At 44.3% G+C, this 21413-nt stretch overlaps 1 protein-coding gene and 1 non-coding gene across 7 annotated transcripts; both read left to right on the top strand.

Moving 5' to 3' along the window:
- Positions 1–11152: 11152 nt before the first annotated feature.
- On the top strand, positions 11153–19389 carry MAGED2 (MAGE family member D2). 6 transcript variants are annotated; one of them, XM_053202363.1, is made up of 13 exons: positions 11153–11245; positions 12760–12833; positions 13209–13664; positions 14263–14571; positions 14690–14753; positions 15011–15090; positions 15614–15708; positions 16415–16494; positions 16588–16630; positions 16954–17016; positions 18142–18256; positions 18647–18742; positions 19255–19389. In XM_053202363.1, the coding sequence occupies exons 2-13, from the start codon at positions 12789–12791 to the stop codon at positions 19327–19329; spliced, it is 1521 nt and encodes a 506-aa protein (XP_053058338.1). In that variant the 5' UTR covers positions 11153–11245; positions 12760–12788; the 3' UTR covers positions 19330–19389. The 6 variants fall into 6 exon arrangements, with proteins under 6 accessions (XP_053058338.1, XP_014943434.2, XP_014943433.2 ...); XM_015087948.3 differs by having other exon boundaries at positions 11155–11245; positions 18647–19065; XM_015087947.3 differs by lacking the exon at positions 11153–11245 and adding an exon at positions 11775–11859 and having other exon boundaries at positions 18647–19065.
- LOC113597436 (small nucleolar RNA SNORA11) lies at positions 17855–17984 on the top strand. Its single transcript, XR_003418205.1, has one exon. It is a non-coding gene; the product is annotated as a small nucleolar RNA SNORA11 (small nucleolar RNA).
- Positions 19390–21413: the final 2024 nt, after the last annotated feature.

Genomic DNA, 21413 nt, shown 5'->3' on the forward strand with positions numbered 1-21413 from the left:
TGTCCTCTACCAGGTCAGACAAGCTGAAATCAGGTTGGCACCCTCTCTATTTAGTTATTTTTCACATACATCACATTTTTTCTCCCTCTGTATCGTCTCTAATCCTACCACCACTGCACTACTCCAGCCTTCAGCATCACTCAGATTCCTTACTGAGCTCCCTGCTTCATAGCTGGCCCCTCCAATCCACCCTCATTTCACTATTGGCACTCCTTGCTTAAAACCTTGCCATGTCGGGGCGCCTGGGTGGCTCAGTGGGTTAAGCGTCTGACTTCGGCTCAGGTCATGATCTTGTGGTTTGTGAGTTTGAGCGCTGTGTCGGGCTCTGTGCTGACAGATCAGAGCCTGAAGCCTGATTCAGATTCTGTGTCTCCTCTCTCTCTGCCCCTCCCATGCTCATGCTTTGTCTGTCTCTGTCTCTCAATAATAAATAAACATTAAAAAAATTTTAAAAAAACCTTGCCATGTCTCTTCATTATGGGCCACAGTTATTTCTAAAGTAGGATGCACATGCTCCAGGGTGTGCTGGAGATAAATCATGAGGGACTGGGAAAGAATATTAACACTCTACTTATAATGTTTTTTTCTTCATCCTTTGTTTATATTTTTGCATATGCTTAATAATATAGCTAATATGGTTGCTCATTAGTATATTTATATAATTTATAAATTAATAAATATACATATTTGGAGATTACTTGATCAAGTTTTTCCTGATGGGTGTGCAAACACATTAGATGGTTTGGACACCACCACATAAGGGCCAGGAACTTGGTCTGGCATTGGTAGCCCTCCACTACCTAGTCTTTCCTTACCTCTCCAGTCTCATTTCTTACCATTGTTCACCCCTGCTTGTGCCCTACACTCCAGTGACATTGAAATTCCCAGCCCTGCCCTCTGCTTGCTCATCTGGTGAACATATCATATTTCAAACCTCAATTTATGTGTCATCTCTGTCAGGCTTTCTCTGACTGCCTGGGGGTGGGGAACTGACCCCTGTCTCCTGGTAAGCCTCACCATTCCCATCATCCATCATTCACACTTCTCTTTTCTGCCAGCATATTATTAAAATTATCAGCTTCCTTTTTCCTGTCCCCCATTAGACAGCGAACTCTTTGGGAGCAAGGACTGTGTGTAATTCATCTTCCTTTTTCCATAGTACCCAGCACAGTGTAAGTCACACAGTCAGCATCAGGAAATGTTTTTATTTTTTTAAATCAAGCTAATATTATCAAGAACCTATGTGCCCAACACTGATTTTATCAGAAACTTTCACGTCTATAAACTCATTTAATCCTTTCAGGTTGGTCCTAATTTTATCCCCATTTTATAGATGTGTAAAATGAGACCCTGAGAAGTGACGTGACTTGTCCTGAGTCCCATAGCTGGCAGAGCCAGGGTTCAAACTCAAGAAGTCTGATCTCAGAATGCATGATCTTTATCACTATGCTCTGCTGAAAGAATGGACAAAAGCATGAATATATATATATATATATATATGCACAAATAAATAAAACAATAAGTTTGGAAGCAGACTTACATAGTAAAATTAGACATAAAGGCAAGGTAAGGCAGATCCAGGTCAAAGATGGCATTATGGACGTTAGCACATGGTTTGAACAGAACAGAGGTGACCAAGGTGTGGGCATAGTGGGAAACCACAGTAGAATGTATGAAATTAGTTTGTCATCAACAGCTGAGAAAGAAGACAAGAAAGTGAGTTAGGTAAACTCTACCCTTGGCCTACATGTGCTAGTAGTACTTGGGAACCCAGAACTCCTGGACAGGCCTCAGTGACAGGTGGAGAAACTAAAGACAAGAAAGAGAAATCAGCCTCTGTCATCCATTTCATAAATCTGCTTAATATTTCAGTGAGCTTTATCAAGTCTCATAACCAGATTTACAGAGGACCACAAATTAAGGGACCTCTGGAAAAGTGCTTCAACAACTTTACTATGTATGTACATGAATCTCCTGGAGATCTTGTTAAAATGCAGATTCTGATTCAGCAAGTCTGGGGTGGGGCCTGAGATTCTGCCTTTTGTAAGCTCGCAGGTGATGCTGGTGATGCTAGTCTACGTATTTTACTTTAGCAAAGCTTTAGAGTATATAACAGAGCAGCTATCATTCGTTGAGCCCTACTCTGTGCAAGGCACTGTGATAAATATTTTTTTTCTTCTTCTCTAGGACCTCAGGTGTAAAAATTGCATCTGATAAGTGCCATCATGCACTGAAATCATGATAAATATCTGGCATCCATGATCTTATTTAATTCTCGAATAAGCTCTATGAGATAGATACTATTATTGTCCACATTTTAATAGTGTGTTAACTGGGCCAAAGACTGAGGTCACATACAAGTAGGATACTGATTTTCTTCCTCACCTTTCCTGAAGCCATGATCCCTCATATACATTTACCCACGTATAACATATATCTAGTTCATTCTCAGAGTCAGACAGTGTCAGACATTTGGGATCAGATGGACACAGATGAGGCATCTTCACTCAGACATGATCTCACCTCTGGCCTGGGTCTGTTGTTCACATCCATAAGGTCTGAGCCTGATCTCCAAATTCTTGCTCTCTTGCATCTGCAGGTATCCCTTCTCTTGAAAGAGAGGGACTATCCTGAAGGGTGAGGAAGGCTCTGAATGTGTCATTGAGGCCTATACAATTCAGGATTGTCCAAGATCTGGGATTGGCATCTTGCCTAGAGAGGGGCCAGTTCCATGCCTCCCTTTACCCTCCTCATCCAGTTATAGATGACTAAAAGCTAAACATACTAGAGTGCTGGGTCTGTCTGTTTGCTATGTTGGCTCAAGGTGGGGTTTTTCTTTCCTATAAACATCCAGAGGATCCCAAAAACTGAGGCCAGAGAAAGATCCTTAGTACTGATCATCTTTAAAAAGTAGCAGATATGAGAGAGGGGTTGGTGGAGCAAGGTCCCAATCCTGGCTTTAACCTTGAGACAGGAGAGACTTACTTAGAGTTCCATAACAAATTAAAGGGTCCACAGACACGAGACTTACAGTCTCCAGAATAGTCAGAGGCCAAGACAGGCTAGGGTAGAACTGAGAATCTAACATAGTGGTTCAAAATGGAACTACTGGATTCAGATCATCTGAGTTTGAATCTCAGTTCTGCAACTTACTAACAATGTAACACTGAGATAATAATACTAATAATTAATACTTAACATTAAATTAATCAACCACTCTATAGCTTCAATTCTTCTCCTATAAAATGAGGATAATAATAGCATCTACTTCATAAAGTTGTAGTAAAGTTATAACAAAGATTAGGTGACACTGTGCTTTCGGAATGCTTGGAACAAAGTGTGCAGTAAATATTAGCTGCTAGGACTATAGTGGGATGAGGTTGGAATGAGATGAAAAGTATGGGAAGCTCCCTGTCCCTCTGGAGACCTAGGTGGAGGAAGGTTGGGGAGAGCCTGAGTTAATGGGCATCAGTCTGTATGTGGGAACCTGGAGATGCTCTGGATTGTATCTGCAGGTACGGTGGAGGGCAAGAGTGAGGATTGGAGCTGAGAAAAAGATTACTTGAACGTCTGCACATGGGACATCAGCATTAGTTAGTCAAAATCCCTATCTCCCTGCCCTTTCCACCCACATAGAGAACATGCAGTTCCAGCACTTACCTTCAGGCAAAATCTCTAATGACATTTTACAAACTGTATAGGGAACACTGAGATTTGTCCCTATGGCATTTGGTATTGCAGAACAAAGCCTCTTCATTCTGGTATTTGGACAACTCATAGCTTGTCAGTTGCCACCTCCCCCAAGTCCACACAAAGTTTCCTGTCAGAATTTCCTCATAGAAGAGAGCCCTACTTAGAAAACAACCCTGCTTGTGCAACAACAGAAAAATCAGCTACCAGTCCTATCCCTTAACTAGGAATGGATAACCAAGAATCCTTAGGCAAATTAAAAGAAACTGCAGCATGACAGAAAAAGACTAAAATAAACAAAACAACTGATCCCAGAACAATTTGGGAATTTTGGAAACAAAAAAAGAATTTCAGAAAGAAAATATTAATACTCTCAGCAAAATTCAAAAAGATATAGCATGAATAAAACAAGTACTAGATGCCACAAAACAGGAACAATCAGAGAAAAGAAAGACTCCTTAGAAATGAGAAAAATGAGTTGTTGAAATTTTTAAAAATTAGCAGAAGGAATGGGAAATAAAGTTGAGGAAATTTCCCAGAATGTAGAGGAAAACAAAAACAAAAACAAAACAAAACAAAACAACAAAGAAACACAAGGTATGAGAGAAATTTTAAGAGTCTATCTCAGTGAACCCAGGAAATGGTTAATCCAACCAATGTGATTATTGCAGCCTCCTCACTGGTCCTCCTGCTACCCCCTTTGTCATCTTCCCATTCACCTCCCCACACCAGTATATACTCCAAGTAGCCTGAGGGATCCTCATGAAACTAAGTCAGATCCTTTCCCATTTATTCTCAAAACTCTCCTGTGGATCCCACTGTGGCTTACAGGGTCCTATAAGATTAAGCCCTGTTATCTATCTGACCTCATCCTGTCATTTCCCCCTCTGCCTTCCTCCACTACTCTAGCAACACTGACCTTTATGCTCTTTAAAATGGCAGGTGGGAGAAAAAAAATGCTAGGCACAGGCCTGCTCTAGGGCCTTTACACAGACTGTTCTTTCTGTGTGAAATGTTCTTTCCCAAGACACACACACACTTGTCTAGCTTTCTCATGTCATGCAAGTCTTTGCTCACATTCTACCTTTTCAGTGAGTCTTTCTCTGACCAACCTATTTATTTTTTTAATTTTTATTCATTTTTGAGAAAGAGAGAGAGACAGAGACAGAGAGAGCATGAGCAGGGGAGGGGTAGAGAGAGAGGGAGACACAGAATCTGAAGCAGGCTCCAAGCTCCGAGATGTCAGCACAGAGCCTGACCTGGGGCTCGAACCCATGAACTGAGATCATGACCTGAGCTGGAGTCAGACGCTTAACCTACTGAGCCACCCAGGCACCCCTGACCAACCTATTTAAAACTACAATAACCTCCCACCCTCACTGGAATTCCCCATTTCTTTTACCCTGATTTATTTGTCCTCATAGCACTTACCACATTTTAACTTGTATGTTTTACTATTTATCTGATTATTTTCTCTCTTTCCCTCACTAGAATATCTGCTCCAGAAGGGCAAGGATGTCTGTCTTCTTCACTGTTGTATCTTCAGCTTCTAGAACAGTGCGTGGCACATAGTAGATAGTCAATAAATAATTGTTGAATGAATGAATATGATAAAGGCAAATGATTCAAAGAAAAAAGAAAGGCTATTAGAAACTCTGTGTGTGTGTGTGTGTGTGTGTGTGTATGTGTGTGTGTGTGTGTGTGTGTGTGTGTCACTGCTTGAGAAAATCATGGTCCAAATGTAAAGCAAAATAAAATATAACATGCTTATAAGCAGCTGATAGAATATAAAAGAGACTCTCTTTGACCTTGATGGTAGAAACATTCTCCTTTGAAAGGCCCAAAGATTGTGTTGTTGGACTTGTAGAGAAGGAAGTGCTTTCCTGGCTCACTACTTGCCTGGGTTTTGAAAAATATTTACATAGTCATAATCGTGTAGATGCTATTTACTGGTTTTCAGTTTTTAGAGCCAACTTGGAGACAAAACAAAGAAGACCTGGTTGTGGTTGCAGAACACAATGTAAATGTTGATAACCTGAACAATGTAAAGGAAAGATGAAACGTGGGTCATTGGATGGGCAAGGGGAGGGTAGTGACCCTCATATCCTTGTCCTAAAAAGTGGGCAATTGAAATTATCTGTCAAAAATGAATGAAACAAGGAATGGAGGTTTGTTTTTTTCAAGTAACAAAATTAACCAAGAACAAAAAAAGGAATATCAGTGTTCAACAATGGTGGGGAGTGAAGGGCAAAGTGAGGCAGTATATGCATTTAAACAAAATCTTCATTGACATACCAGGGAGACAATAGGATACTGTCTAAATTTTATAAACGAAAAAAAACAGCTATATACGCATTATCTAGAGTTGTAAAGGGAACTACCAGCAGAACGACAACAAAAACAAAAACCCTTTTAAGGTTGTTTGGAGGGAGTGGGATGGAGATGGGGAGGGTCAAGGCAAGGGACTATGGTTTTTATCATATGCTTTCCTGTATTTTAATAAAAATAAAATTACAAATACTTTATGTTGATCTCACAACAAAAAATAATTATATATCCCATGATATTTTATGATAGTATCAAAATGGGTATGTGAATATCCAATTAGATTCATCTCCACAGAAGATAATCATAGTGTAATGTACCTCACATGTGTTTATGAAAAGGGTTGGAAAGAATATTCTGGCACTTAAAACATTGGAAATAGTACAGCATACTGGTGAAGGCTCTAGTATTTGGCATTGTACTGACCTGGGGTCAAGTCCTCTCTCTGCCATTCACTAGTTGTTAGTTGCTTTGCCATGGGAAAATTACCTCCCTCACCCCCAATTTTTTCACCTGTAAAATGAGGCTAATGCTCATTTTACATTGAAATGAAAGCTCCTCAAAAGCAAGGACTACCTCTAGAGAGGTGCTTAATACATAGTTGGTGCTTATTGACTGTTGAATGACCTGAATCTGCCTCAAAGATGTGTGCTGAGGAAGGACTCAAGAGCAGAGGAGAAGGCATGTTAGTCTAAAAGTGAGTAGCCGGTTTCCTCATCTATGGGAAATTTGCCTCTGGTTTAACAAAATGAAGCCATTTTGATTGTGGAAAGATAGCTCTCCAAGCTTAGAACATTACAAAATAAATTAAATTGCCCTGCACATAAAAGGAATAAAAAATGAGATTCCATTAGCAGCTCAAGAGAGAGGACATACGAACCTGGAAATTGGAAATAGGAGTACCTCCACATGTTCAGGGACAGAAAAGGCCCAACAACAACGAGGAGTAGGGGCCCAGGAGAAGGGATGTTTAGTAGGCCTTTCCCAGTGATGGGAATGGCTAAAAAATATGAAGAACAGGAAAGTCTGATATCAAATTTTAAGCTAATTGCTATGCTGTGCAGACTTAGATGACTAAAAAAGTGATAGGTAGCTTTGGAAAGAAACCTTTGCCACTCACTTCTAGCCTTACCTCTGAAAAATTCGGAGGTACTTACTTTGTATAATTTGGTGGAATGGAAATATGTTAGGAGAGGATTGGTGATAAGGATAGTCTGGGCTTTCCATTTAAGCTTCAGCGGTCTAAAATCTTAGATGTTCCAGAATTAGGCAGTTTTATCCCTGACCTTCTACATTAAGCAATCTTTAGCCTGCCTTTCCTTATCTCCTTAACAGAGCTCCCTGGTGATAACTCAGCTTTTCATCTTTGTCCTCAGTTGATGTGTAGAACCTATATTATCTCAGGTATTTGCCTGCTGATGTACAGATGCTGGAAATTTGTCTGGGACCCAGTGACCTTGGTTCTTCAGATTTTATGGGTAGATGCTAAAGATCAAAAGATTCCAAGAGTTCACAAGGAGAAGATGGAAGGAAATCTCTCTGGTCAAGGGTGAAGATTGTGAATGAATTTGTTTTTTCTCTCCTGATAAGATTTCTTCCTGTCCTCTGATCCCCAGATAAGGGTGGTTATGGTACTATGTTAGAGAGATGGTGGTATTGAGAAAGGACTGGGGAAGTTTGGCTTTAAACATCTTTGGGAATGCCTTCCTGATGGACTTGGACTGAGATTTTGCTTGAATCCCTTGAATCCAATATCTCCTAAGGTTTTGACTCTGTATTCCTTTAAAGTTACTCCAGAATCCCAAAGGCCACAACCGGGACTTAAAATGTTGTGGAATTTAAAATGGTGGAGGTTGTAACGTAGGATAGATCTAACAGATGGTGTTCCATGGGGAAGAAATTGTACAAAGGCTCATAAGCAAGCAAGGGCTTATCTGGTAATAGTAAGTGTTTTCTTTGGTTTGAATATAGGCAGTATTCAGAAAAACAGCAAGAAAGCCTGAAAAACTAGTTAGGGATAAATTTTGGGAGAACCTTGAAATCAGGCTCAGGTGTTTCTTGAAAGAGTAGTCTATATTCATTGTCATGTATACCTCACCGACCACTGACATCTCAACTCACTGTAATCATGAAACTACTACATGGCATAGACTCCCAAGTAACAATGACTTAAATAATATATACATGTATTTATCTCACCTAAAAGAAATCTAGAGGGTAGGCAGTCCAAAGCTGGTATGGTAGCACCGTGAAATTGTTAGAAATCCAGGTTCTTTTTAGTTTATTGATCCACTATCCTTAGGATTTGACCCTTGTCCTCATGGCCTTTATTCCAGGAGTCTATGTGTCCAGGTAAAACTAAAGATGTTTTTTTAAGATGTTTTATTACTAAGAAAGAAGATAAGAAGGGATATTAGGGTAACAGTTAGCAATCTATTCCACAAATGTCTGTACTGAAATTATCCCCTCCAAGGTCACCAGTGACCAGACCACCACCACCTGATTGTTAAATTCCCTAGATGTTTTTTTCAAGAATTTTCTTGATCTCTTTGGTAGTATTCAACACTATTCACCACCACCCCCATTGTTGTGAAACATTTTTTAACTTTTTTTTTTTTAGAGAGAGAGAGAGAGAGAGCAAGTGGTGAAGAGGGACAGAGAGAGAGAGAAACAATCTTAAGCAGGCTCCACAGTCAGTGCAGAGCCTGATGCAGGGCTTGATTCCTCGACCCTGGGATCATGCCCTGAGCCAAAATCAAGAGTCAGACACTCAACCGACTGAGCCACTCAGATGCCCCTATACATTCTTTTCCCCTGGTTTTGTGACACTACTTTCTCCTGCTTTTCTCCATATCTCTTTGGTCACTACTTATTCATCTCTCTTGTGAGCTCCTTTTCCTCTGCCTATGCCATAGTTACTGCTGGTCACCAGGGCTCTTCCCTAGGCCCCATCTGTTCTAAAGCTAAACATTCTTCTCAGGTGCTATTTCCCTTTCCATAGATTAAAAAACCATATATATACTGGTGACTTCTAGATCTGTAACCTTAGTCCAGACCTCTCTCCTGAGCTTCAGACATGTATATTCAACTGCCCGTGGAATATTTCTTCTTGAATGTCCCACAGGTGTCTCAGTATGAATGTTCCCCCATTAGTATTCCCTTGTTAGTATTCCATATCTCAGTGAAATGGGCTACCATTAACACGTTTGATCTCTCAAATCAGATCCCCAAGAGTTCCCTTTGATAGTTCCCTCCTCCTCACCCCTTCCCCACTCCCAATTATTCATAAAGTCTTGTTGCTTTTTACTTCTTTAATATATTCTGAATTCAATAATTTCTCGCTATATCCACAGCTACCACTCTAAGCCAAACCACAATCATAGTTTACCTATATGGCTACTCACCCTCTTTCCAGGTAGACGTCTAATCTATACTCCTTATGGATTAGGCAGCTGAAGTGTTCTTTCTAAAACACTAGTCTGTATTGTATCAAACCCTTAAACCATTCAAAAACTTTTCAGTGCTCTCAAAATCAAGACCAAAGTCCTTATCCCTTGTTATGATTTGGAAGCAATGGGAATTTGGATCCTAGAACTGGAAGAAAAGGAGGTTCTGTGCGAAGTATGAAATAAAGCCCTGGGGATGGGGGAGAGAACCTAGGAAGCAAGAAGTGGTAAACTGCTATATACTTGGAGAAAGCAACAATTCAGAGAAAGAAGTCAGGAGAACAGAGGCCCATCTTGAGTGTCTGGGAAGTGTGTGTGCGTGCATGCGTGTGTGTGTGCGTGTGTGTGTGTGAATTTTCTATAGAAGGTAGGAATTGATATTTTATTAGCTTAGTAAAGGAAAAGGTGACCTCATAAAGCAGAATACTTATGACCATTTGAATTATTGTTGAATGTAAGAAAGATATTAAATATTATTTAACTAACCACTGTGCTGAATTTTATTATGTTTTCTAATAACTTTTTAGTTAATGCTCTTGGGTTGTCCAGGTCTGCACTCATATACTCTGTAATTAATGATAATTTTATCTAATTTCATTATTTATATATCTTATTTTGTTCTCCTGAATAGACCCGATTACTTATGTGAATTTATTATGTGATAAAACTGCCATTTCAAATCAGCGGGGAAAAAAAGATGGATTAATTTGCAGATGGTATAAGGATAAGAGACTGATTTTGAAAAATAATTAAGCTGAGTCTTTTATAAAACAAATTTTGGAATACTCGAATATGTAAATGTAAATACTGAAGCCAAAAAAGTGCTTGAAAAAAACACGCATTTTGTGATAAAAGGGAATTGTGATAAAAGGACACTACATAACCAAATCATTTTGTATAGCAAAGATTATCATCAATAACATGAAAAATATTTGTTATATATGTGACACATAAACGTATGAGAGACATTGTTGGTGGGAACATTATTCCATGTACCTTTTGAGAGTAAGTTGACAAATTTTAAATGGAAGAGTTTTTGTAGCATTTGAGTCAGCAAAAAATACTGTAAATAACAACAAAAAAGCCCAATACAGACATACAAATACAGGATATTCCTTGTAGTGTTGCTTATAATAGTAAAGGGAGGGGAAGACCATCTAAATGTCCATATCCATGTATCCTGAACCTGGGCTGGTTAAATAATTATGGACTATCTATGCAAGAAAAGACTATGCAACTGTTAAGAAAAATGTGCACTACAGAAAACTGTTTAGAATATATAACTGGAAAAAAACCCGGGTCACAGAACAGGATACCATTTGTGGGGAGAAAACCCAAATAATTAGTGTATGAATAGAAAAAAATGAGGAGGGATGTATATCAAAATGTTAACAGTGGTTATTTCTGGGAAATGAGATAAGAGTGGCCTTTCATTGGTATGTTACATATTTCTGCATTATTTGAATTTTCACAACACATTACCTTTGTAATAAGAAAAAAATAAAGATATAAAAATAAATAAATTCAATGAATGAGTCGCTTTGAGGGGGTGGTTTTGGTTGGAAGGGCTGCAGACCGAGCCTGGTACAGTGGCATAAACACGGGCTTTGGCGTCAGACAGCCCTGAGCGGGGCCCCATTGCCCCACCCCCAAGGAAGGAGGGGGGTGGCAGGGGGCTGCGGAAAGGGGCTGGGCTGGGCTGGTTGCAGCTCTGGTCCAGGAGGCTGAGACTTTGAGAGGGACTGAGAGAGGGCAGACGCATTTGGGACTTGCTCGAGGACCAGGTAAGGGGCGTTGAGATTTTGGGTTTCCTGGCAGCCAGTAGTTTCAGCCCCCTCGAACCTATAGCCAGGCAGGTGGGCAATCTTTACTGCACCACTGCAGCTGAGGGAGAGATGACCTGGAGCTGGATGTAGGCAAAGAAGACTACTTAGAGTAGTAGGCGGTAGGACTATGGGTCAGAGATTAGTGGGGGGAGAAGAACGGGGAACCGGACTTGTTGGGTGGCTGACTGGGAGTATGAGGGGGAGGGGAACATTGAGGGAAAGTGTAAATCCAGAGAAGAAAATAGGAAATGCAGAGAAGGGTTAAGGAATACTAGGGAAGGGGGTGCATAGGTAACGCGGAGGAGGATGTAAGGAATGGGGATAGGGAATTCTGTGGGGTAAACAGGAAATGTGAGGGGTAATAGGGAGCAAGAAGCAAGGCTGAGGGAATACGGGGGTGGGGGTGATAAGGAATGAGGAGCAGAGAGGGGGGAAGGGCAGACTGGCTGCGACGGAGGCCCCCTAGGGAGGCGGAAAGGGGCGGGACCATTTCCGGCCTAGAGCGGGGAGGGCAGTCTAGGAGTTTTGGAGGGCCTTGGAGAGTGGACGCACTCTTCTTTAAGGAGAAGGAGGTGAGCTGCGGGGCCCAGCTCTCGATCCGATGTCCAGTAGGGGCTCTGTGATCTACAGCCCAACCCTCTGGGATCTGGGGAAAACCTGCTGTAGGGACCGGATCGTACCGGATCCATCCGGATGGGAAGGGAGGGGACTGGACCCGGTTTGGCTGGGCCCAAGATGGAATCACTGGCTTCAGTCTGATTTGAGGAGGGGGTGTATTAAGGAAGGGGCGGAACCAAGATGTGCTTTGCCCCTGGTCGGAGGGGGCGTGTTGTGAAAAAGGGTGGGACCGGGCGGGCAGTACTGTGGACTTAGGGTGGGTATGAGTAGGGGGAGGGGCTGGGACCACCAGATAACTGCGATAATTTTAGAGGGAGGCCTGTTGGGGAGGGGGCGGGGCGGAGTGGCACGGCGGACCTAAAGAAGGGCGTATGTTGGAAAGGGTTGTGGACAGAGGCCGGCCCATTGCGCATGCGCAGTATGGATCTCTAGGAAGGGGCGTGTAAAGGGCCAGCTTGGAGACAGGGGCAGATGCCGAGTGCGCATGTGCACGGTGGACATCAAAGAAAGAGCTTGTGCTGGGAAAGCGGGTGGGGCTAAGGTGGGCCCTGCAACGAATACGCATGCGTACTGTTGGCCTGCGGCTGGGCGCGGGGTGGGGGGGGGGGGTATTGGGAAAAGGGGCGGGGTCCCCAGCTGCCGCGCTGGCACATCTTCCTGGAGGAGGGGAGGGTGCGGCTGCAGAGAATTGAGATCTAGACGCTCTGGATTACTGAATCTAAGAACGTAGTCTTTGGGGGTGGGGGAGGGGTTTGGGATTGGGGCCCTACAGAAAGTGAGGATCCGTTTCCAGGCAGAAGTAGAGGGAGGACGTTCTGGAGGCTCCCCTTTTCACCCAAGCTTTCTCTCCTTAGGCTCAGCTCTTGCCAGGCCAACTTGAGACATGTCTGACACAAGCGAGAAAGGTACGGGTCCAACCCGCTTCCAGGTAAGGCCTCCTTCCTTCTTCTCCTTTGCTTCTCCAACCCCTGTTGCTGCTTCAGTTCCCTTGGCACCACCCCCCCATCCTTGTCCTTTTTTACCCACTTTCTTGTCTGGGTGCCCCTCCCCCCACTCTGTAGAGGGAGGGAGGAAGGAAGGAAGGAAGGGAGGGAGGAAGGAAGGAGGGAGGGAGGGCAGGGCAGCCATTCTTGTGCCATCACTTCCTGCTCAGAGGAAAGAGAGTCCTTGTGGGTTAGGTGGGCAGAGCACATCACAAGTAGGAGTTAGTATAGGTCAGAGAAGTGAGGCCTGGAATTTTGGAGCCACTTGCTTACTTGGGGGTGGGGAGAAAGTCTGTGAACTTTCCTGCTTCCTCTTGCAGGCTGAAGCTTCAGAGAAGGACAGTGGCTTGAAGATACAGAGCCTATTGACAGTGACCCAGAACTCGGAGGTCTCAGAGACACAGAAGACATCAAAGGCACCAGAGGTCTCAAAGGCCACAGAGGTCTCAAAGACTCCAGAGGTTCGGGAGACAGCTGCCACTCAGGCCTCACCTACCACTAAGCTGACTGATACCCAGGTTCTGGCAGCTGAAAAGAAGAGTCTAGCAGCTGACACCAAGATGCAGAGTGCTGACCCTCAGCCTGTGACACTGCCTGCCACTGAGACCAAAAAGGTCAGCTGTGTGGCTAATACAAAGGTCAATATAAAGGCCCTGGAGCCTGAGGATCCTGCCTCTCCGGCTTTGGCAGATGAACCTAAGCCTGAGGGTGCAGCTGCTCAGGCTCAGGAGAATCAGGATACTAGGCCCAAGGTCAAGGCCAAGAAAGCCAGAAAGGTAAGACCTCTGTAATCACACTCTTCCCTTTTCACTTCTCCCAGTTAGTTCATTTGTTTTACAAACATTTAGAAAGATTCGTGTGCTCATCAAGGCTGTGGGGGACAATAAGAGGAATGTGATACAATTTCTCTCTGCAGAGAGTTCACAGACTCGTGGAGAAATGAGATAGTACACATAGCCGCAATCTGAATATAAAGCAGTTTGTATTTACATAGTAGCTACCATGTGTTAGACCTTGAGCTAGGCACATTCATACGGGTTATCTCATTAAATCCTGAAAATAATACAGTTTTGTAGAGAAGGAAGCTGAGTCCCAGAGAGGTGGAATGACTTTTCCAGGGTGGTACAAGCAGGAGCAGTGGTGGACATCGGGAGAGGAGAATCCTCAGGCCCCATCCTTATGTTCCTTCTGGCCTGGTGAAGAGATGAAACTCCTGCCTGGAAGTCTGTGAAAAACAAACCCAAGACTCAACATGGCCAATATCTAGTCAGGCTGTTACTACATGGGTGGGATTAGAGGAACCTTCTGGAAAAAATAGGATGAGGGAGAAGGAACATCTACTTTATCTGACAATATTTTGCTCTATTAATGCAGGTAAAGCCTCTGAATGGTGAAGAGGATGGCAGCAGTGATCAGAGTCAGGCATCTGGAACCACAGCTGGCCGAAGGGTTTCAAAGGCCCTAATGGCCTCAATGGCCCGCAGGGCTTCAAGGGGCCCCATAGCCTTTTGGGCCCGCAGGGCATCAAGGACTCGGTTGGCTGCTTGGGCTCGGAGAGCTTTGCTCTCCCTGAGATCACCTAAGGCCCGTAGGGGCAAGGCTCGCCGCCGAGCTGCCAAGCTCCAGTCATCCCAGGAGCCTGAAACACCACCACCTCGGGATGTGGCCCTTTTGCAGGGGAGGGTAAGCACCCTGTTTTCTGTACTTTTCCTTATCTACTGCCTTGCCTTCTTTTTCTGCATTCCCCTCAAATCTTTTGCAAACATATTTTGATCTTTCTACCTTTTTTTCCCTTGTCCAGGCAAACGATTTGGTAAAGTACCTCTTGGTTAAAGACCAGACAAAGATTCCCATCAAACGCTCAGGTAGCGTCCTGCTAACCCTCCATTCCCTAAACTGTGCTCTCCATTGCCCACTTTCCCATGTGCTGAGGACATTCCTTGCCCTTATGCTCCTACCTGTGTACTCCCAAAGTTCTAATTTGGCAGTGCTAGCATCTCTATTCATTATTTCAGAACTGTTTGTGCCACCCACAGCAGGGTTGTCAAAGGGTCTTTAGCTTGGGTTTTGGGCCACCTGGCTTCACTTCAGCTCAGGTTCTCGCAACATTCTCCCCTTGCAGACATGCTGAAGGACATCATCAAAGAATACACTGATGTGTACCCTGAAATCATTGAACGAGCAGGCTATTCCTTGGAGAAGGTGAAGTGGCAGCCATGGGGGATGGATGCAGTGGGGAAGCATTGAATTAAACAAGTGTACATGTGTCTTCTGGGGGTGGGACCGCTCACTAATTCAGTCCCATCACTGTGTGGATGGGTAGATAGTAGCCTAAGGAGGGGTATAGACTAGCCCAGGGTCACATAGTATGTCTGGCAAAAGCACAGCTAGGACCCAAGCCACCCAACTTAGTCCTGGTTTCTGTCTGCTGCTGTAGATGTCATGTAATGTATTTCACATGCTCACCTCTTTCCTTCCATTCCCCATTCTCTGTCTCCCTAGATTCCCGATAATCTCAGAGAAGATGCTGATAACAATAGTACATTTCTTACCTGTTTGCTGTGTGCTGATCACTTAACGTTTATATACATTATTTCACTGACCCCTTCCCTCTATACACACACACATGCACACCCACACCCCCACATACCTAGGTACACGGGGAGCTGTGGGATGCCCAGGAAGCTGAATTTATGATCTCACAAGCTGTTCTCCCCATCCATAGGTATTTGGGATTCAGTTGAAGGAAATTGATAAGAATGACCACTTGTACATTCTTCTCAGCACCTTAGAGCCCACTGATGCAGGCATACTGGGAACGTAAGCTGGGAAAGGGCTGGGGTGGGAGGGAGGCTCTGCTTCTGTCTATGGCACTACCCCATCCCTGTCAACTCTCCCCACATCTCCTTAGAGAAGCAGGAAGACAGGGCCTGAAAAGCTCCTCTTTCAGTTCACACATAGTTGGAGCTTTGCACATGGTAGTGGTGCTTGATTATGATTGAATGAAGGTGTAGAAGCCTGAAGCAGTGCATTCCTACTATCCAGTTTTCTGTTTTTTCCAGAAGCTTCCCAGGAAAGTAGACCTGTCATTGCTTGTCTCTCCCTACTGGCTTTAGTAGAGTGGTTCTCAAAGGAAAGTTTCCTGGTGTGGGTAAATCATGATGCTCACAGGACAGGAACATCACTGGGGCTGTGCCTAGAATTTTCTTGGGGCAGAGGGATCTGGGAGAGAAAGGTGGGACTCACGCTGGCTGGGTGCCTGGGTTGTACCAGGTTTCAGGCATTCTTCCATCATCTCAGCAACTGAGGTAGGGAGGATTGGATTTTCCCATTTTACTGAATAGGAGACTGAGGCTCAAGAGTCTAAGTGCCTTGCCCAGGGTCACATAGAGCTTGAAGCATAGACTGGGCAGAATTCTCTCATGTCTGAGGAATCTGGGAGAGGCTAGCCTAGTGAACTGACTGGTGTGTTTTTTGCAGATGGCTGCTGGACATAAACCTCCTCTCTACCCTGTTATTTTCCTAGGACTAAGGATTCACCAAAGCTGGGTCTCCTCATGGTGCTTCTTAGCATCATCTTTATGAATGGAAATCGGTCCAGTGAGGGTGAGTGGCTGGGCATGCAGCTGAATGGGTGGCCACAGTTGGAATTCCACATGTTCATTTTCTGTCCCTGTCTCTTCTTGCCTCCCCTTGCAGCTGTCATCTGGGAGGTGCTGCGCAAGCTGGGGCTGCGCCCTGGGTATGATTGGGCTCTTTCAGTGCTTGCTGTCCATGTTGTCCTTTGACAAGAGAGGAGTCCCAGGATTGCATCAGTGTGGTGGTCTGGTGGAATAGATGGAAGTGCTAGTAGAGGGTCCAGGGTTCTGACCTGGGTGGATGGGGAAATGTTCCCAAACTCTCTGCCCCCGTCCCACTATCTCTTGGGCTTCTGTGGAGTTTTCCTCTTGTGCTAACAGTCTCTTTTCCATGTTGAAAATGCCTCTGCATACCTCTGGAAAGTGCCATATCTAATTGATTGATTGATTGATTGACTTATTGATGGATTTTTCTTTCTGCTATCAGGATACATCACTCACTTTTTGGGGATGTGAAGAAGCTTATTACTGATGAGTTCGTGAAGCAGAAGTAAGTGTGTGTCTGGTGATGGTGTGTTCCATGTGTTTTGTCTGTTTTCAGAGCTGAGTGATTAAGCTATAGTGCGTGTGTGTGTGTGTGATTAGGCATGTGTATATGTGTGTGTGTGGCAGATGGTAGGTAGCTTATTTCTGAGGTAGTGAGAGTGAGCAGGAGGACACATTTCCTGACCAAAATGTACTCTCACTTATGCCCTCAGTGCAATTTCTTCAAGGTAGGGATTGTCATTACCAATGTTGTGCATGTGAGTAAACTGAGGTTCAGAAAGGTGAAGTAATTTGCTTAAGGGGTTGCACAGGTAGCAAATGGAAGAGTCATATTTAGGTACTGGCCCCAGTGCTTTGGTTATTTTTTACTGTGCTAACCAGGGCTTTATAGAAATTAATGTCCATAAAGAAATGCCATAGAATCATAGCTTTAGGCAGCCAAGTACTATGCTGGGGCTTGACTTGTGCATCTCATTTCATTTTCATAACTACCATATACCCAGTATAGGTGCTGCCATCCCATCCCCATTGTCAGTTGAGGGACCTGGGTTTCAGAGAGTGGAAGTCTGATTGTGGCCCTGGCTGGTAAGGGGCCCATTTGGTCACGGAGCCCTCTTCACTTTCTAGCCAGGGCCCATTGTGTCTGTGGTTCTTAGCACATGTGCACTCACACAGAGACATTAGCATGCACCTGCATGTGTGTGTGCATACACATGTACACACACACAGTTGGGAGTATGCACAAAATACGCTATTCTTGGTGGACTGTTTCTTCTCTTTATAGTCATTTTCTATGGTGGACTGTCCCAGGGCTCCCCAGGTTACAGACATGACCCAGTGGTGGGGTGTGCTCAGAGCAGGGGCCCTGAAGAAATGGCTCCTCTGTTTACAACACACGCAGCAAGAATCTGGGTTCATTGTGACAAAGGGCACAGAAGTTGTGGCCTTCTTATGAGCAGATACTCGACATGTATCTCATCTTGCACCTCCACATGGCTTCTGGGCAGGACCAATGGGATAGGGCTCCATATTGGAAGAAAAGCTATAGTATATAGTGGGGATGTCCAGTCCATACATGGGTGGGCTGTAGTTGTCTTAGACATAAAGGCTTTCAACTTCTCTTTTCAAGGTACTTGGACTATGCCAGAGTCCCTAATAGCAATCCTCCTGAGTATGAATTCTTCTGGGGCCTGCGCTCCTACTATGAGACCAGCAAGATGAAAGTCCTCAAGTTTGCCTGCAAGGTAATTGGATCGCTGCCCAAGCTTGGCATATCAAGAGCATGGGGTGCCACTGGCTAAAGTAGGCTGTGTGTATAGCAGCCTGCAGCTCATACATGAACATTCTGAAGCCTCTGTTAATGTGCCATTTATCTGAATCATTTAATTTGTACAACTAACGTCATTACCCTATACCAGATGAGAAAACTCAGACTCACAGAATTTATTAGATAACATGTCCAAGGTCACAGAGCTAATAAGGGTCAGAGCAGGGATGGAATGTTAGGTACGTAATTACTGTAGTATTTATTACATTGCTATTATTGTGTAGGGCACGTAACATGGTGCCTAGCATAAAGTAGGTGCTCACTTCTTAGATTCTGATCCTTCTGATGGTTGTTATTTCTGTTTCAGGTACAAAAGAAGGATCCCAAGGAATGGGCAGCTCAGTACCGAGAGGCAATGGAAGCAGATATGAAGGCTGCTGCCGAGGCTGCAGCTGAAGCCAAGGCGAGAGCTGAGATTAGAGCTCGAATGGGCATTGGGCTTGGCTCTGAAAATGCTGCTGGGCCCTGCAACTGGGACGAAGCTGATATTGGACCCTGGGCCAAAGCCCGGATCCAGGCGGGAGCTGAAGCTAAAGCCAAAGCCCAAGAGAGTGGTGGTGCTAGCTCTGGTGCTAGTGCCAGTGCTAGTGCCAGTGGTGGCTTTGGTGCCAGTGCCAGCCTAACTGCTACTCTCACATTTGGGCTCTTCGCGGGCCTTGGTGGAGCTGGTGCCAGCACCAGTGGCAGCTCTGGTGCCTGTGGTTTCTCCTATAAGTAAGATTTCAGGTATCTACTTAGACTGGGTCTGGACAGCTTGGGCCTATGGGGTTGGGATGAGGAACTGGCTGGTTATAGGAAGGCCAAGGTTGCAGGACCGTATGGAGCATATGGGAAAACCCCACGATTAGCATTTTATTCTTTCCCTTTTGATGGTTATCAGTTGACTTTTTCAATTTATTTTACTTGTGTTTTCAGATATTCCTAATCCCAGCAGTCTTTCTCTTCGAGCCAGGGTGCATCCTCAGAAACCTACTCAACACAGCACTCTAGGCAGCCACTATCAATCAATTGAAGTCGACACTCTCCATTAAATCTACTTGCCATTTCTGAGTTTGTTGCTTTTTTTTTTGGTGGGCTATCACATTTTGGTGTGACATTTAAAATTGGAAGAGTTTCTGCCTCAATCTATATTTATTGGATTCAGGGGAGCAAAATTAGCATGCCTCTCTGGGATAATTTGGGTCCTAGCTGTAGTCAGCAGTACAGGCAGGATTGCAGTGGGGTGGGGAGTCAGGATTGTAAGCACAGAGGACACACTTTGAAGGAGTGAAGTGGGCAAGTCTGGAGCAGAAAGCAGAGGTAGAGGAGACTGGGCATCAAGTATAGGCTCTCTTTTTGAGAAATGTGGATGAGACAAGGAGGAGAGAGATAGGTACTTAAGGGAGATAAGGGAATAAGTGAAGATTTTCTTGGGAAAGGAAAGAGAAGTTTAAGCAGGCAGGAGCTGATAGAGAGGGAGATGTTAAAGATTGACTCATGTAGCCCTGAGGAGGTAACAGTGTAAGGCCTGGGATAAGGGACTGTCAAGAAAGGACTTGGAGAGGGGACTGTGGAAAGTTGACAGGCATTACGGAGGCCCCATTGGAGGATGGAGCCCATGATTTTTGGGAGACCTTTCCTCCATGGCAAGGTGGTCAGTAATCTTGGAATCAAGAAGATTAGTTCGTTTATCTCAAGGTTTTGGTTCTGGAATAAGGACACAAGATCAAAGACAGTGACTATATGGGTCTGTATCTTCATTACTGTGTGCACGGTGCCTGACACAGTAAATACACAGAATGGTGGAAGAGCTGGATCGTGGGACCCAGGGAGGCTTGGGGAAGAAGATGAGGAAATTAGGAGACAGTATAGGAGACTTGAAGCCTATGAACAGGGCAGAATGTTAAAGAAGTATATCAAGTAATCAAGTGCCTGCTATATGTCTGGCAGTGTTCTAGGTATCTGCGAAGAGGTGTTGACAGAACTGGAAGGATGAACTACGGCACTAGTCCTATGGTCAGACAGTAGGATGATTGTATTTAAGAAGATAGAGCAGACAAAGTGATGGTAAGGCCCAAGGAATGGGTGCTTAAAGGGGAGTGAAGACATTTCCTAGAGATGAGGGAGGGGTCAATAGGCTGGGAGAACAGGGTGTTGGTTGGGTTATTCATGTGGACAGTGAAATCACCAGTGATGGTGGCAGGAGTTGCAGTAGGGAGGAACACTTGGAACCACGTGCCAAAGTACACTTGTGTGGTTGAAATTGCCCTCCCAGCTACACTGCCCACTAAGGGATAGGGCCCTCAGACAATCCAAGATCCACCTTCACCCTGTTTGGGAGAGTATTTCCCTGGACCTTTCTCCAGGAATCCCCAACCCTCTAGTCCCCCAATACCAGACCCCTAATCGCTGGGATAGAATCTTATGGAGGACAGAGTAATGGCTTTCTCTTCCCTCCTATAAACTCATCAATAAAGGAACAATGTAAAACAAAACCCACCTCCATTTAAAGCAAGGCAGCTCCTTGACTGGCCATGAATCAAGACTTGCTTTCGGCGCTGAGGTGTTTTTCACTGGAAGTAGAGGTTCTTCCATTGATTTCTTGGACCATGGTTTCCTAAGGGGCTGGGTAATACCCAGGAGAGGTAGACAAGGTCAGAGACAGCTTAGGCTTAGGAAGGACTCTTTAGTGGATGAGTACTGTGTCCAGGGACCCCCTCAGATTTCCAGGTGATGTCTATCTGAAATGGAATGGGGAGGTGATGGAGTCTGACAAGGAACTTGTCATAATTCTAATAATTCAGTTAAAAGTGCTTGATAGAATTAAGAGTGTATCATAGTCCTGGGAGAACTCTGCCCTTTCCCCTTCCCTCTGTAGACCAATGGGCTTGCAGGGCTCTCCACCTCTTCTCCCTTCATGCACGGCCTAAAATTTGACAGGACATGGGGTTGGCTTATTTCTCCCCAAATGTAAGGACTGAAGACATGTGGAGCAGGGGGAAAGAGATCAAGTCTGGTTCCACACAAGTGGGGAGTGGCCAGAGCTGGGAAGACTAAATAGGGACAGACTCCAGTTCATGTTTTTGCCACTTATC

The sequence above is a fragment of the Acinonyx jubatus genome, chromosome X, assembly GCF_027475565.1.
Source record: "Acinonyx jubatus isolate Ajub_Pintada_27869175 chromosome X, VMU_Ajub_asm_v1.0, whole genome shotgun sequence".
Lineage (NCBI taxonomy): Eukaryota > Metazoa > Chordata > Mammalia > Carnivora > Felidae > Acinonyx > Acinonyx jubatus.